At 41.9% G+C, this 17,321-nt stretch overlaps 1 protein-coding gene across 2 annotated transcripts in view; it reads left to right on the plus strand.

Annotated features, from left to right (window-relative positions):
• The first annotated feature begins 6,947 nt into the window (after positions 1-6,947).
• LOC129762256 (uncharacterized transmembrane protein DDB_G0289901-like) overlaps positions 6,948-17,321 on the plus strand; it is a 29,285-nt gene continuing 18,911 nt past the window's right edge. The window contains exons 1-4 of one of the 2 annotated variants that reach the window (XM_055760349.1): positions 6,948-8,030; positions 8,212-8,866; positions 13,699-14,175; positions 14,247-14,355. In XM_055760349.1, coding sequence (XP_055616324.1) covers positions 8,767-8,866; positions 13,699-14,175; positions 14,247-14,355 — 686 coding nt within the window. In that variant the 5' untranslated portion in view covers positions 6,948-8,030; positions 8,212-8,766. Of the gene's footprint in view, positions 8,149-8,211; positions 8,867-13,698; positions 14,176-14,246; positions 14,356-17,321 lie in introns of both variants that reach the window. The other variant, XM_055760350.1, reaches the window with a different exon arrangement.

Below are 17,321 nucleotides of genomic sequence, written 5' to 3' on the forward strand. Positions count from 1 at the left end.
TTTTGTTTACATCATGGCGGAAGAAGATGTGTCTGTGGATGTGGAAGCACTAATCGGAGCTATATTTCAAAGAAGTGCACTTTGGAATCAGCAAACTCGACACTACAGGAACCGGGTTCTTGTTAGTAAGTGTTGGAAAGACGTTTCGGACGAATTAGGAATCACTGGTAAGTGATAAATGAAATTGTTTGAATATATCTTCTTCTTCTTCTTCAATGGCACTAACGTTCCTAGAGGAACTTCGCCGTCTCAACATAGTATTACTTGCGTCATTTTTATTAGTACTTAGTTGAGATTCCTATGCCAAATAACACGCCTTGAATGCATTCTGAGTGGCAAGCTCTAGAATACGCGTGATCACAGTGCAAGTCGGAGGAAGTTTCTTTGACGAAAAATTCCCCCGACCAGAACGGGAATCGAACCTGAACACCCGGCATGTTAGTTATGACGCTAACCACTCGGCCAAGGGAGCACTGTTTGAATATATATTGAAGGGATTTTTCGAATTTCAGAGTATGCTGCTAAAAAAAAATGGAAAAATTTACGGGATACTTTTGGCCGTGAACGGCGAAAGCTGCCGCAGTCGAGATCAAGGGATCCCGGATCCCCTATTTCTGGAGCAACAAATGAAGCCTAGATTCCCGTTGCAAGAAACCTAGAAAGCACAGAAAAAGGGATTGTGAAATAATGCCGGAAAACTACGTGAAGGGGAAAGAGATTCAAAATCGAACATAAAAATTATTTATGAATATTTTCTTACCTCAGTGTGATCAAAAGTTTTTCACCAGGCTCTATTGGAGTTTTAATAAAGTTGGTCCACTTTTTCATGAGAACAACTTCAATATGTCCTAAAATATATTCGGAAGTTTCGATGCTCATACGGGTATAGTTGCGAAATTTGTTCGGATCTTTAATCAGGTCTTGATATAGATGGTGCTATTCTCCGTATTCTCCTCTTTTCCTATTGATTGAATGGATTCCGAAGTCTTTTTTGTTTCCGAAAAAAAATTACGTACGCTTTCGGACATTAAATATTCTTTGTCAGAATCCATTTCGCAACTTGAACACAAAATGAAAATAACACCCTTTGTTTACATCTGTCGCGTATGTCTGTCGCATTCAATCGCATCCACTCTGGCCACTATGTCGCTTTAAAAATCGCGTTCTTTTCGCGTCGCATCGCATCGCGTGTCGCGTTCACTCTGGCCTCACCCTAATAATGCAGTGAAGGTGCTCGTATACTGTTTGGCCGAAACCACAAATTTGGCACTTTTTCTCTCGTGTCACGATGTTCGTGGTCGATCTCCTCGGAAACGGCTCGACTGATTCTAATGAAATTATGCACAAAACGTTTGTTAGGCATGAGAATAGGTCGTAAACTATATGACATACCGCTAGGATACCGATTCTGTATACGGTAATCGGCATCCTAGCGGTATGTACACGTCCGCTAATTGGGTTTTTTTTGGTTGGGATGCTTTTTAATTGGGAGTTCGCTAATTGGGACGCGACCCAATTAAAAAGCAGTCATCCGTCAGAATTGTATGTCAGTTTTGCTCTGTCGTTTAGGTTAAAAAATAAAAACTAATAATAAAAAATAAAAATAAAATTTTGCACAAAGGTTACATCTTAACTTTATTCTAGGAATAATTATGGAATGCAATCGAATACAATGAGATAAAATAATAAAAAAAAAATAGGAACATCGTTTCTTCCACTCTGCTTCCAGCATTTCAGACCGTAGGATTTTCAGTTTCAATGTTTGTGTTGCATTGTTCTGAACGATTATTAAGTGACTTCATCGCAGTTGAGAAATCTATTTCAGTCTCCACGTTTTCGTCCATACAAACACTTCCGTTCAACGACTCCGCGGTGGCATCCAACCATTCCTGCTCCACGGAAGTAAAATCATCTTCTCTATTTGGAATAGACTTGACTATTGCTTCGTCCGTTAACACTTCACTGGTCATGGAAACAGCTTTGCCATCGCAATCTAGTACTTGGTCCTCGAGCCACAGTCGAATTTGCTCGTCCGTTGTATTTATTCCAGCCACACCGTCTATCGATGTTACAAGAGATTTAACATGCACAGAAAAATCCTCCACTTGCTCAGACATGTTCCACTCATACCCTGGAAACTCATCGAATAACTTTTTCCAAGAGTTCTCAATGGTAGCCTGACTGATTTCGTCCCATGCTTCAGCAATCCAATCGATGTTCTGCCGTAGAGATACATTTTTCAGACGCTGTTCGAAAGACAAGTCCTCGTTCTCCAAAAAAACTTTTAGCATTAGTTTACGTTTGTATCTCGTTTTGATTGCGTTGATCACTGACTGATTCATTGGCTGACATTCTGCCGTCACATTTGGCGGTAAGTAAATAACTTGAATCAATCCGTCATCACTCTTCAAATCATCACATCCGTCGTAATGGGCAGTACAGTTATCTAAAACCAAAAGTGCTCTTGGCTCTAAACCTCGCTCAACAGAAAACTTACGGACAGCAGGAATAAATTCATCATAAAACCAAGTGCGGAACAGCTGACGAGTCATCCAAGCTTTTTTCGAACTATAATAGGACACTGGTAGTGATTCCTTAAATCCACGAGGAAATTCACGAGGGTTGGTGGCTATCCCAATGAACATCAGCTTCGTTTTCAAGAATCCATTAATATTTGAACAAGGCATGAATGTGAATCGTGTTTTGTTGAGTTTACGTCCCGAGGCAACTGTCTCGTCCCATAGTGCGATAGGGCGTGATGTCATGAGCTTGGTAAAGAGGGCTGATTCATCTGCATTAAAAACTTGAGCTTTTGTCAAATTCATTTCCAATATTTTCTTCATGAGCATTTCTTTGAATTTAAGATAAGCTTCCTTATCTGCAGAAGCTTTCTCTCCCGTGACTTCCAACATACGCAATCCAAAACGTTGTTTGAAACGGCGCACCCATCCATCCGAAAATCGGAAAAAAACGTGATTCACATAAACTCCATTTTTTTGGACGCATTAAAATAGCAATTCTGCTTTGACTTTGATAGCATCTAGAGTAACAATAATATTCGACTCACGTTGCAGCAATATCCATAGGTAAAGCGCTTCCTCCATCAATGGAAAATTCTGCTCCTTCATGGTCTTACGGTTTTCTACGCCATGTTCTCTGAATTTTTCTAGTTTCGCTCGAATAGACACTTTGTTCTGCACAAATCGGTGTGTTTCGTAGTAACTGTTTTCTGTCTCAAACTCCTCTATTATTGTAACTTTCTCCGCTAAGGTGACCGTCGTATGCTTTCTTTTTACATCTTCCTTGTTATTCGTCACGGAGTTCGACGTTGATGTTCCTTCCATCGTATAAACTGAATAAATTTGAAGCAAATAATTCTTCAATACATAAAGTTAACGTATGAATTCACAAGTTACCGTTCTGGATCATATTTCGGATGCTTAAGGCATATGATGCTGAAAACAGGCCTAAACTTTATGCTTATTTATTGGTTGATATTCTTAATAAATTAATTCAATATGCTTTTAAGCTTTCTATTTTGGTACCTATTTGATTGAAAACATAACAAAATCATAGAATAGAATACTTTTCAAATGAAACGAATAAAAATCAAACTTCAGACACTAAATCAAATTTCGGACAGATTGAATTCAAATTTCATTACACTTACATTACACTTGATTATATTTTATAGTCAACTGCGCAACACTTACCAAGCAATCACAGTAAACTATTAACGATGATGAGAACTGATTAAACAAGGGAGAAATTTGAATATTGATGAACGGGTAAATTCTACGTGCTCACGCTAAGCAAACGTCAAACGCAAACGATAGTGATAATAGTGTTGATAGATTATAGCCGATTATGTTATAATTCAAATGTAGTTTTCATATGAAATGACAGTGAAACCCAGGGATTACTTCAAAGAATCAATTGTGATGTTAATTTTATAGTTATATCATCAGTGCATTAAGCATTTCAAGATATTAGAACAAAGTGTCCGAAATATGATGTTGTCCGAAATATGATTCAGAACGGTACCTGTATCTCAAGATTCACGAGAGAAAAATAAACAATATTTATGCAGCAAACTCACAATACGTATCAACTTTGGCGAACAAAAAACATAAACCCAAACAAACAATTCGAGCGCTCCTCGCTTAATTTTCAGCTGCAAAATTCTATCGTGAATGTATGGAATGGATAGTTGAAGGAATTTGGAGGGATGGATGGGGCTTCTAAGAGATATTTAATTGCTTAGTTTGTTTAGTTGAATTAAAAAAATAATGTGGTAAGATCAATTTAGAAACTCTACAAGTATAGCAATGAATAAATGAAATGAAAAATGAAAACATCATCTGGCAACCACTACTTGCGTTCACTCGCGGCAAAACACTCCACACACAGTTTCGTCGCATTGAAATCGCGTTCACTATGTCAGGTCCGGGCGGTTTGCATTCGATTTCCACAGTCGTAAACAAAAGAGCTTTCCCGCAAACGATCCCGCGTCCGCATTGCATCGCATTCAATATGTCCTCGGCCTTATATGACATCCGCTTATTAGGACGCGTTTGTCAATTCCCTTCGATGTCATTACAAACGGATATCACTGTATATACTTTTTTCCAAATATTAACACTCCTATACTCGCGCATTGGGCTGTCAGGCCGAGAAATAAATAATTCGTTCATTTCTCAGAAAATTACATCGAGCATGTTGTCTGGTCGTGTATCCGGTTCCATGCTGCTCGCTCTCAGCTCTCTAGAGCACTGAGAGCACAAGGCAGACAATCGGATATCCCCGTTCGGGATATCTTAGGTAGCCGGGATCCTGATCTTCTGCTTCATCTATACCTGTTCCTCAGAAACGCCGATGTCAACGTTTAATGATGTTTCCTTCGTTGTGTTCCCGTTTCATATCCCTCCTATCCGATCGATAAACTTTTACTTAGTCGCGGCAATACATACACACACTCTTTACAGATACACGGGCCAAAGGTTGTGCAGTCCACTGATCATTCAACAAGAGCCAAAGGTTGTACCGCTCATGACAACTCTACACGAGCTGATGATTGCGCCGGCTAGTGACCATTCTATCCTGGATTCCTCGAGTCGAGAAAGACGCACCACGCTAGATATGGGGTACAGACTAGGGGGCGTTGCTGATTAATGGTCAGCTGCATCCCAATAGAAAGTATCCCGTGTCGGGCACACGTACAGAGCATCGAAGACTGCAACATACCAATTATGAGAACACTTGTAATACTAACCTCGAGCCAACCGCGAGTAATCGGTTACATATTACTAACATAGTTGTAAGACAAAAATTGTCAAAATATTGGACTCCCGGCTCCGTCAGGCTAACGCCACATGTGCCTTAATAAAATATATATTTTGGAAAAAAAAGAAAAAAAAAATCAACACAACGACTTTGCGTTTCTCTCTAGTTTCGTGATTCGTCGTTCGTCATCGTTTAGCGTATGGCATGTGTTGGTACAAAGGGGACGTGTGCCACTTTTCTAACACTTTCTGTCTGACACACCGACGCGAGTATAGGAGTAATTTTTTTGGACAAGTGGCTTTTTTCATATTCTAGAATATTGTTGAATGAAATGTATAAATTAATGTTAGTGGCGTGGAATATTTATTGAATATAATGCATAAGATCATTATCGGACTATTCTCATTTGATTTCAGTCCCTTTTGTAACTGGATTGAACGGATCCATATATTAATTATTCGTCGATATATTCGTCGTTAGATTCATGCGCTCAAAAGGAAAATATAAATGTTTGACTTTCGTATAGTTATTCTCTAAATATAATGGTCATACATATACAGACTTTTGGAAGAATTTCACTTGCGGAAAAATTGTGAACAGTAAACTATAAACTAATCGGTGGCTTATGGTAATTTTGAACAGTTGCAGTTTCGGGGATATTTTTTTATAATGAAAAATATCAACAAAAAAACAAGAGAAAGAAAAGGAAGTTCCTAGAAATCCTTTTATATCATCTTTTGATGCCCTATCTATAAAAAGGTATTAATTCTTAGTTTACCAAGAATACAGAGACAAAGAAAATTAGAAATATGCGAACTTTATATTCCAGACCCTTTATCATGTGGTGATTATCTAGAAGGTCAGTATACATTCTTCTCTCCGATAAAAGACCTGAAAACACGCAACAACTGCATGAAATGAAAAAAAAAAATGTTTGTTTCGAGCATGCAGTTATGCTATGTTCTGATTCTTACTCCAATGAAACCACAATCAATTAATACGATTTTATATTATTTTATAGCTCTTTATACTTCCATAAATTATATTCAGTTGCTTACTTTCAATTAATAACAGTGAAAAATTCTAATTTCGTTATTTGTGTTGGAGTATCAAAAATTACTCTATTTTGAGGAGGCTGAATTAGATGACTATTAAAACATGATAAAGACGAAGAAGACATATTTTTTGGGGTTTTATCATTTAATCATACCCTCTTCTTAAAATAAATGCCAATAAAGCCTGAAGAATACACAATGGCAACATTACAGAAAAGTTCAATTTTCGGTCTGTGACACCGTGCGCGAGTATACGTGTTATGATTTTGCACGCGAGTACAGGAGGGTTAGTTAGTGTCCACGTGGATGTATTCTATAACACCTACTCCCCACCTCTCATCGTGGACAAACGTGAACATTTCCGTAACTCCTAACAACCTCCCGCTCCCCTCAAGTTGCCCACGTGGTATGTGAACAGCCCCTTACAAGACTACTATTATTAGTGGAATTTCGATTATGCAACAGGGTCCTGGTTTTTCAGCGACTGTATTTTAAGATAAAATTTAAAATTATCTAGATCAAAAGCACGGTTTTCATTTCCATTCGGGTCACCTCATTCTACATAAATCTTGCCTCAACCAGTCACTCAATCGAACCCACACTTGCCCAATTCATGGTTTGTGCAATCGAGCGATCGATGAGCATAGTGGTCCGTCGTCGTCGTTTTGTTTTCCTCCCTGTGTGTTTAGTGTGTGCCGTAGTAGTATATATGTTAGAGACTCAACCGTGCTACTGTACTACTAATCACCCTCGCCGAAGTTTCCATCCCACAAAGTATCGATCCGAACCGAACGGACGCAAAAGGACTGGGCTCTCTGTCAGTTGCAGACAGAAAGTGTGTCGATAGATTGTTCCCCCAATCCCAGCAGCAGTAGCAGTTCCAAATGTCAGTGAATTCGAACCGAGCAATGGCCCTCATCATGTGATTAAAGCGGATTGTTGTTACCGGGGCGAAGCCAGAGCATTGCGCGAGGTTCGAAACAGGACCCCTGGTAGAGTGTATGCCGCGAGCGGGGCCGAGTTGGATCGATGGAACATTTCTGAGGTGAAATCAGGCTGCTCAAAAGAAAAACAATCGAAAAATCGATTGAATACATCTCGCATATTAGGTGGCCTGCGGATTTGCAAGGGGATTCTTCTGCGAAACAATTGCCAAACCAAGCTGTGATCCAATTCATGCATTAGTGGACCGAGAACTGGAGAAGGGTCCCCAAAAAATTATAAATATGCATTGCTTGCGACTGTGCTGTCATTGATTGTGTGCTTGTTTGTGTGCGAGAGTATACGAGTCGGGAATTGGAGCAAGAGGGTGGCGTGCTGCATACACCACCCAGTGGTGGGTAGGAGCAAAGAGGAGTCACAGTCATCGTTCATCATCAGCACATCCACACGCAATTCACACAAGGAGTCATTGATCAGAAAAAAATAAACATAAGGCAGCAACTATTATCTAACCGATCTCACACACACTCGCCCATTCACACATGCTCATCAAGCTCTCGCAAGGCTGCCGTGAGTTCCCGTAAAGGTAAACATACGATCGCTCATCGTCTGCTGTCAATCGAGAATCGAGGAGAGTGGGATTTTGGTAGCTGTTCTCCCGAAAGCGCTCAACATTCAATTGCATAATAAGCGGCACTGCGCACATATGGTGTGTGCGTAGCTGGGAACCGTTTTCACACACTACCGAAGGTCAGTCAGAATCTCTGTTTACCACTTGCATGAGTGTGTGGTGATACGGGGAGAATTATTTCCAGAACTGGGCATGTGAATGGTTCATTGAAGCGAAGCGAATAAATTTCTATTGATAGTAATATACTCCAGGCTTCACATCATAGTAAACATTGACCGGTTTTTTCTCTCGGTGTTTCAGCACCCCTCGCCCTGTACGTCACTATAGCAACAAACACCTAACAAGGACACTCACGGTTGGCCCAGTGCAAATATAAATAAATATCGGTACCATCATTCGTGGTGCAGCAGCAGCTGTGTGCAATAGAAGAGAGCCCACCGTCGTCATCACACGGTAACTGCGCGGATTCAAACGGAACACTCACAAACCCGCTCCCACCCCCCGTTCTATGCGACTGTGGTGTTTTGGTGTGTGCGCGAGAACTAGCAGTGGTCATCCATCTTTGATCGGTGCTACTGCTGCGCATACATTCGCATAGTTCCGCTGCATCCCTCCTACTTCCCACGCAGCAGCAGCGGTAGGAAACGGAGTAGCCATAGGAAGAGTGTGTTGCACACACGGTGGCAGTAGTGCTCGTGTGTGTGCGCCTGTGAATGTGCACAGCTCATCGATTCTTGGCTCTGGCTCTGTGGCAGCGAGATTAGGAGTGTAGAACCGAGCTTCGCGCAGAGTACGCAAGCAGCACCATCCGATTGGAGCGTGCGGGCGAAAGAGAGAAACGAGAGAAGTCGTAATATGGCTGTGTTTTTAGTTAACATATGCAAGTTCAATGGTTGTGGTATTACGTTTCCGAGCTTGGGTGATCTGATTCAGCACATCGAGGACACACACATAGGTGAGTACCGTGACCACTGCGAAATAAGGCCAAAAATTGTCCAAGGGGACTTATTTTGGGGACTACACTCGGGTTGCCCCATGTCCAATTAGTTGGCCATTTATTAACAAATATAAGTGATTGCGTTTTTGGGCATGTGTGTGTGTGTGGGTGAGTGTGCGCCATATTCGTGTTCAGGGTGGATCGAAAGGGGTGTCACTCGCTCTCCCGGGGTGAAGTTAAGCCGTGACATCAACCAAATTTCCTATGATGGATGTGGTTGCGCTGCTTGTTAGCAGTGTGCATGTGTGCGTGAGTGTGCGCCAGGTGTGTGTTGACATTCTAGAATCTTGGACAACATAAACATAGCGGCAAGTGGAAACGTAAATAGAGAGATATGACATATGACTAACGTTTTACAGTGCTGCTAGTTTAGCTAGAAGCAATTTTTTTAACACGTCGGCTGCCAACTACGAGAATACGGGCCTGATCACGAACGTCACTTCACGGTTAAAAGGAATGAAGTGTATATAACTTTACAAACAAATTATTTTGTTTTCACCGTGAAGTGACGTGCGTGATCAGGCCCTACTACAGTAGAACCCCGATTATCCCGTATATTGGATCAGATTGTTCACTTCAACATCCTGGAGCAAAATGTATAAAGTTCGCACATGGTTACATTACAATTGCTCAAAAGGTATTGATATTTCTCCACGATCTCTCAACATCAATCCCAGTAAAAAACTATGGAAGTTATATGTGTAGAAGATTTAGAAAATATCAAATTTCTAAAAATAATGATTTTAAAAACCACACGATGAGAAAATTAATGTGTATTCCTTCCGAATACCACAAAAAACTCGTAGATAACGGCTAAACACAGCTGAAGATAGTTGCAATGAACAGGGGATCCATAATAATGATGGAATTCGGAAATTGGTCAACGCCTTCGAAATCGGGTTGAGATTTCAATCAGCGTACGAATATCAGTTTGAGTCAATTTTCATACATTAGCACATACATTCGCCATTCTTAGAGAAATAGAAACCATTATTCTGAAAACAGATAGCAAACCTTTTAATTCTCATATGACACTATGACTTCATGAGATGGGAACCGATAAATGCAAGAATAATCGTCGCCAGATTTAGAACACGGGTGAGAAACCTTACGATGGTCCAGTGTTATGCGCCAACCGATGCTGCAGACTTGCAAGAGAAAGAGACTTTCTACAGCCAGCTGAACAGCGTGGTTGAGAAGATTCCGAAAGGTGATATCCAAATCCATCTAGATGACTTCAACGCAAAGATTGGCTCCGACAGCGAGGACTTCGAGCGCGTCATGGGACGCCACGGAAACGGAGAGCTGTGAGAGCGAAACGGGGAGCTGTTTGCTGAGTTTTGTGGCAACAATAACATGGTCATTGGCGGATCGCTCTTCCCTCGCCGACCAGTCACCTGGGTTTCCCGGGATGGCCGAACAGAAAATCAAATTGACCACATCTGCATCAGCCGAAAGTGGAGAAGGAGCCTCCTTGATGTTCACAACAAGCGCAGCCCTGACATTGCATCTGATCATCACCTCGTCATCGGTGAGATACGCTTGCGCGTCGCACGCGTCCAACGACGCGAGGAGAAAATCGGATGTCACTACGACGTCCGCCGGTTGGAGAACCCAGAGGTGAAAAGGGCCTTCGTCGAACAGCTTAAAGCCCGAGCCTCTGAATTACCACCCGGTGGAACAGTTGAAGAACAATGGACAGGCATCAAGAACATCTTCACCACAAGTGATGAAACTCTCGGTAAGCCGCGTAGCGGGTGGAGAGAATGGATGACGGATGAAACCTGGAGGATCGTCGATGAGCGGAGAAAGGCGACAGCCTACATTGGGCAGGCGCGCACTAGATCGGCTAAAGCAGCTGCCCGCCAGCATTACGCTGATCTAGAGAAGACAGTCAAACGATCTTGTAGACGGGACAAGAGAGACTGGACCAACTCCTTAGCCGAAGAGGGAGAAATAGCCATCGCCAATGGAGATATCCGCCTATTGTACGATATTTCTCGCCGCCTTAGTGGTGGACAAGTGCCAGAATGCCGCTGAAAGACTGAGCAGGTCAATTAATGACAGAGCGTACAGATAGCTCAAGCGTTGGACTGAGCACTTCGGCGAACTCTTCCGAGTTCCAAGCGAGGATGAACAACAAAACCAGCAGCGTACGGTACCTACTCCACGATGCCGTCATTAGCTGAAATAGAAGCGACAATTAAAAGTATGAAATCCAATAAAGCGCCAGGAATAGACTGCATTCCTTCTGAAATGCTCAAAGCTGACCCAACAGTGTCAGCGCAGATGTTGCATCAACTTTTCACAGATATTTGTGAAACCGCGACTTTTCCGGCCGACTGGATGCAGGGCATTTTAGTAAAAGTCCCAAAGACAGGAGATCATTCCGAATGTGGTAACTGACGTGGCATCACGGTGCTATGTGTGACTCTGAAAATACTTTGCAAAGTTATCCTTAATCGGATACAAGAGAAGATCGACGCTACTCTCCGACGGCAGCAAGCCGGATTCCGTGCTGGCCGATCATGTGTGGACCGCATCACGCTCCGGATCATACTGGAGCAAATCAACGAATTCCAGGATTCTACTGCTGGTGTTCGTTGATTACGAAAAAGCGTTTGACCGACTCAACCACAAAAATATCTGGGATGCACTTAGGCGTAGAGGAGTCCCGGAGAAGCTAGTCCATCTCATCGAAGCACAATACGAGGAATTCTCGTGTAAAGTCCTACATGATGGTGTCTTGTCGGACCCTATAAGGGTTACTGCTGGAGTGAGACAAGGATGTATGTTATTGCCGCTACTCTTTCTCATCGTAATGGACGAGATTTTAGTTGGAGCTATTGACAGCAGACCGAACCGAGGATTACCGTGGAATCCTTTAACCATGGAGCAACTGAACGATCTTGATTTGGCCGACGACGTTGTCTTGCTCGCCCAACGTCGAGCGGATATGCAGAGCAAGCTTGATGACCTCTCTGAAAGCTCCAAAGCAGCAGGTCTCAAAATAAACGTCAGAGAAGACAAAGTCAATGGAAGTAAATAGTAACAATTCCTCCAACTTCACAGTAGCAGGGCAAGAGGTTGAGAAGGTAGAAACCTTTCAATTCCATGGCCAGGCCACTTGTCCACGTTGTTATGATGAAACAAGAGATAAAGATGTGTTCCAAATTTCAGATCAATCGGTCAACAGGAAGGGAGTTAAGTTTCTATTAACGTGGTACAGCGCTAAAGACAAAGTTACAAAGTCACAAACATACAAACGAGTCAAGCTAGATAAAACCGTTTAATAAATAAGTGCAAATTAAAATTATTTCACTTTTACCGAAAGAAAACTCGTTTTTTTCTATGATTCGATTATCCGGAGAGAAAAAAAAATTAATACTCCGGGCAATCCAGTCCGACCTGTATATATATTTTTTGTACCGCGCAAAACTGTTAAAATTCTGAAAAAAAAATCAAACATATCTAGAAAAGGCGTAGGAATACATATAATGAACTAGAGTAGTACTGATTATCTAAATTCCCAAAAATTTTTGATCGAAATTTTTTTTAGTATTTAAATTTTTGATGAGAAAAAAAGATAATATTTCTCGATACACCATAGTAAGATGCACTTTCAGCTTTTTTTCAAATTTGTACCTCAACGCTATTGAGAATGGTGTGCAAAAAATTGAAATGTGCGTTTTTCACCATAGATCCTATGATGAACCACATAGGTGTTCAAAAAATAGACAAAATCTCTTATTTGGTACCCTGTACAATATTTTCCATAGAGCTGGTGGTTTGGTTTGGGGCCTTTTTTACTTTTTTTTACCAACCAGGCCCTTTGAACCCGACATGCATTTGTTTTTATATGTTTTTCAAATTCAATCAACCATTTTTTCCCAATTGGCTGGCATCCGTGGCCCGTGGCTCGCGGCTTCGGTACACCAGTTGTAAATAGAGAGAGCGCAGGTAACACCATGACTAATCCGGACAAAACAACACCGCTCGCGCTACATGTGTGCGAGCGCGCGCGGAGCACTGAGTGCGAAATCGCACGGAATGGCCGAAAGGGTGAATCGCGAGGTTGAGTGCGTGTATATGTTGGTGGTAACGCATCATCTGCTCTGCCCACCTTCCCCCGCGGGCCATACCAGGCCGGGTGTGGGTCAGTGGGTTCGGTGGGTGGTGGAGCCCAGCAATCGGTGAAGCGCAACGACACCCGAAAGAGCACCAACGGCACCAACAAGATGATTGAAACGCGTGGAAAGTGGGTAGCAGGAGGAGGGCACCACTCGTGAGATAACCAATGCAGATATGTGTGTGCGATACACACCGCACCATACGTACCTGCTGTTTGATTCTAATTTGGATATCGTTTCCTCTATTAACTGCGCTTACCCCTCGTTCTTCTTTCTTTCCACAGTTCCCTCCCATAGGCATGTTATTGGCCTTCATGGAAACTTTTTTTTTGTATTTAACGATCCATGCACATATGATAATCGTGACCACTTGCCGCGACTTGAAACGGATAGAAAGACATAAAAATGATGTGATTTGTTTTTGGTTTTTCATATGCTGCAGCCTGCGCACGCGAGCCGTCGAAAAAATAATTTAATGTTGATGAACGCAATGATATTTATTTTATTTTCTAATGTCTCGCTGGCGGATAGAGCCTATTATGAGAAGCATGCAATGCTAATTATAGATTGAATTGCGCAGTTGCTGCGACATACTGTCTTTCATGCGTACATTATGGTGACTATCGACTCTTATATACTCATTTCTTCTTAAACCAACAGACTACGATTCCCAGGTTCTCGGTCAGAAGGAAAAATCCCAATCCACCTGTCTTCCTCTGAGCTACGTGCTTCGTTTTATCACTGATCCGTCTCGCAAGGAAAGCACAACACCCAGTAATGGCTCGGCTGGTGGTGGTGTTGGCTCCCTCAAGGGGTCTTTCGGTGGCACTGCTGGTGGTGCCGTAGCTGGAGCGGGTGGCGATGGGTATCAGAGCACACCGCCCGGGACACCGGGCGGAACCGCATCGTCAGCATTGCTCGCCGGCAACGGTGGGCTAGGAGGTGGTGGTGGTTCCGCTGGAAATGGTCTCTCTAGTGGCGGTGGTGGTGGTGGCTTGGCATCCGGTGGATCCGGCGGAGGGAACGATAGCAAACTGACACCAGGAGGATTGGCTGGAACCGATATGAAGCGTAAGATTGCCATCAAACATCACAGCTACAGCATGTCGTCCTCCAATCGAAGTACAACCCCCACCGGTAAATATTGCGCTCCATATATATAGAACATTGCTGAAGGGCGGCCCGTAAACTGATCGTTTATATTCTAGGCAGCGAAATGGATGATGACGATATGATGGTTTCCGAGTCAGAGGACAGCAATGATTCCTGGACGACGGAGGAGTTCAGCTCCGAATTCATCATGCGTTATGGAAGCAGGTGCATTTCGTATTTTTTACCCTTTATTTCACCAGACAAGAAACAGAGACGTATACAGTTTGGTCTGTACTTTAATTTTGATGATTTTCAAAACGACAATTCTGATACGCCCAACTCATTATGGACAAACTGGATGGATTTACGCAAAAAAATGTGGAGCCATTCCCGCCGAATAAGAATGGCATATGTTTGAGATACTATAAATCTAGATTTTTCCAATTCATCTCTTTGTAAGGATCTATCTCAAGAGCTTTACGGAGAAGATAATTCTTTGTCTGTTCATTTACAACGATATCCAAGTATCGCGTTTAGTAGATTCAATCGACTACTCGCAGTTCATATGAGGTTGTTCTTCTATAGGAGCTCTGAACAACTGCGATCATTAGCGATCATTTCAGCATGGCGTGACAACGTTTTGACATACTAAAAACAGGTTTTTTTTGCTCATTCTCATGTATAAATCTAACGATTCCCGAAAAGCAAACGATGTCAAAGTAAAATTAAGAAAATTTTCTACAAACATCAGTTGGAGAATATTTTGTAGATTAATTTGCTTGTCGCAGTCCAATACTTTTGTAACGTGACAACATCTGCCTTTTTTACGGTTTCCGACTGTTGAAAACATACAAATGAACTTAGTTCTATGATTTGTCAACAAAAGATGAATGAACTCGCAAGAATCTTGCAAATATCGGCATGCATTGTGTGACGTGACAACAGGCTCTGTACGAAAACACCAGCTTCCGCAAAGCGTTGTCACGTCACAAAATCAATGAAGTGTATTTACCCCTTCCCGTACAATTTAATTTTCAAAAGAGCGGACCAAATGCAAACGCTTCGATGGGTCACGCATGGGTTTGATGGGTTTCACAACTCGGCTGAGCGTTTTAGCGTCTTGTGAAATCCAAGCGCGCCACGAGAGAGACTCGATGTTGTACGTTTTGGCACAATCATTTCATATCGAGTGAGACTCGATGTTGTACGTGAAAGGGTTAAATATGAATTTCACCGTATTGTTGCAAGCTGTAAACTATTTTTATGTATGTTCTGTCCTGAATACTCCTCACTTTCTTTTGAGATTTTCCCTTCCCCCCTGAAGGTCCAACTTATAGGGGGAAAGAGCTCCTAATCCGACCGATGGTTCTGATGTGGTTGTATCTCAGAAACGGTATTTCCTACCGGATTTTTGGTAGTGTCAGATGAAAGGTATCTGACAAGTTGATAAAATGGAGACTTTTTTCGTGCTCTCTTCATTCTAGTGTTACTCTGGCACTTACCATCAATGGCTCGCACAAGCTTGGCTTATTGGGCGGCGCTCACTACCGAGGGAACGCATTTGATTTTGCTATCTGAAACTTTTGATTAATGTTTCTGTATATATGTGTGCATATACACGTACCTGTGCGGGGGCGTTTGCGTGTTGACTTTGATCGTTGACCGTTGTCGTTTGCGTATGCATCGGTATTTACATTTTATTTATCTAACCCTGGACGAGTTTTGGGGCCACATTCTCCCCACACACTGCGATTGAATTCAATTACTTTGCAGAAAATACTGAAACTAGTCTTAGTTTCCATCCAGGCTTTATTAATGCTTGCTAACGTGTTGAGTTGAGCGTTTAAAATCAAGTACTCCTTTTTCTGCTCGCTGTCTAGAGCGAGCCTTGAAACACTGAACTTACTTATTATCCTAGTAGTTTTCAAGGGGGAGGGGGGGTTAAGGGGGTGGTTGTTGAATATTGTAAAAAAAGTTAACAATTTGACGATAAAAATGGGTATGTTTTCTTACAATTGCACTAACCTCTCGCTTTCCTCCCCGACGCAACGAGCAATCTTTTTGTCCGGGCGTTAGCTCACATTGTGCGTATAATGGATTATTCTCCATTTACCAATAATAGGCATTTAACAGTTATTGTATTGTATGTTGTCTAATCAACTCGTGCTCAATTTACGTTTTTATCGTGTAGGTCTTGCTACTAACAACTAATCTAATTGAGGTTCAGGATATCATAATATCGAGCATGTTGTTTGGTTATGTAAAAAATGCAATTAATGAATTGAACTGGCTGCTGATTTAGAAGTAGAGATTTACTTACGATACCCAGATTCTACCACGTTATCCCACCTAACTCGTTAAAGGAAACAAGTTCTTTACCGAAGAACGCGGCTCTCACCGCTGAAAATACCTTTTTCACATCCGGCTTGAAATGCGTTTTAAGGATAGAAATTAATGAAATGAGAAAATATGAGAGTTTAAGGAATTCAAAACACCATCATTATAGCACCAATAAATCCGAACATGCTCATAATTTCACAGGTTCTCTCTTCCGACAAAAAAATATAAAAATCACTTTTTATTACTTTGGATATTATTCTAGAATACATCTATTTTTTTTAAACAATTCTATTATCGATAGTTTTGGTGGCCCTGGAAAGGACCAATGGATTTGCGTGGTTTTGGTGAAGCAATTGAAGATGGGTGATTAATGACTCATTCTTGTTCTCGCGGGAACAATACATGAGATTTATGTCCTAATTGCCATTGCGCGTAGCGCATTCAGTATGCATCGGAAGAATCTTCTTATGCTAGACACAGTGCAGTCCGAGGTGATTATACATTTGTTCTCCCACTGTCGTTGTCTATTTTATAACGCACAAAATCAACAGTTCGTAAGTGTCCAGATAACGGTATGAAAACCGATGCGGTACGTTTTATATATTCTCTTTTGCTTGATCCTGCCCGTCAGTGCAAGCTCGGCACTATGCTTACTTCGTGTATGTTCTGAGAACGCATTCTGAGACGAACAATTTTGCACGTCCGCTCAACACGTTAGAAACTGAGACTTGCCAGGGCGAGCACAATATTTATAGGACTTTCACGGCCATTCGACGACGTGCGTCAACTGCTGACTAATCTTTGATGAACTTTCAAGCATATTTACATATTTTTGTTATTTCAACAGTTTG

This window comes from Toxorhynchites rutilus, chromosome 1 (assembly GCF_029784135.1).
Source record: "Toxorhynchites rutilus septentrionalis strain SRP chromosome 1, ASM2978413v1, whole genome shotgun sequence".
Taxonomy (NCBI): Eukaryota; Metazoa; Arthropoda; class Insecta; order Diptera; family Culicidae; genus Toxorhynchites; species Toxorhynchites rutilus.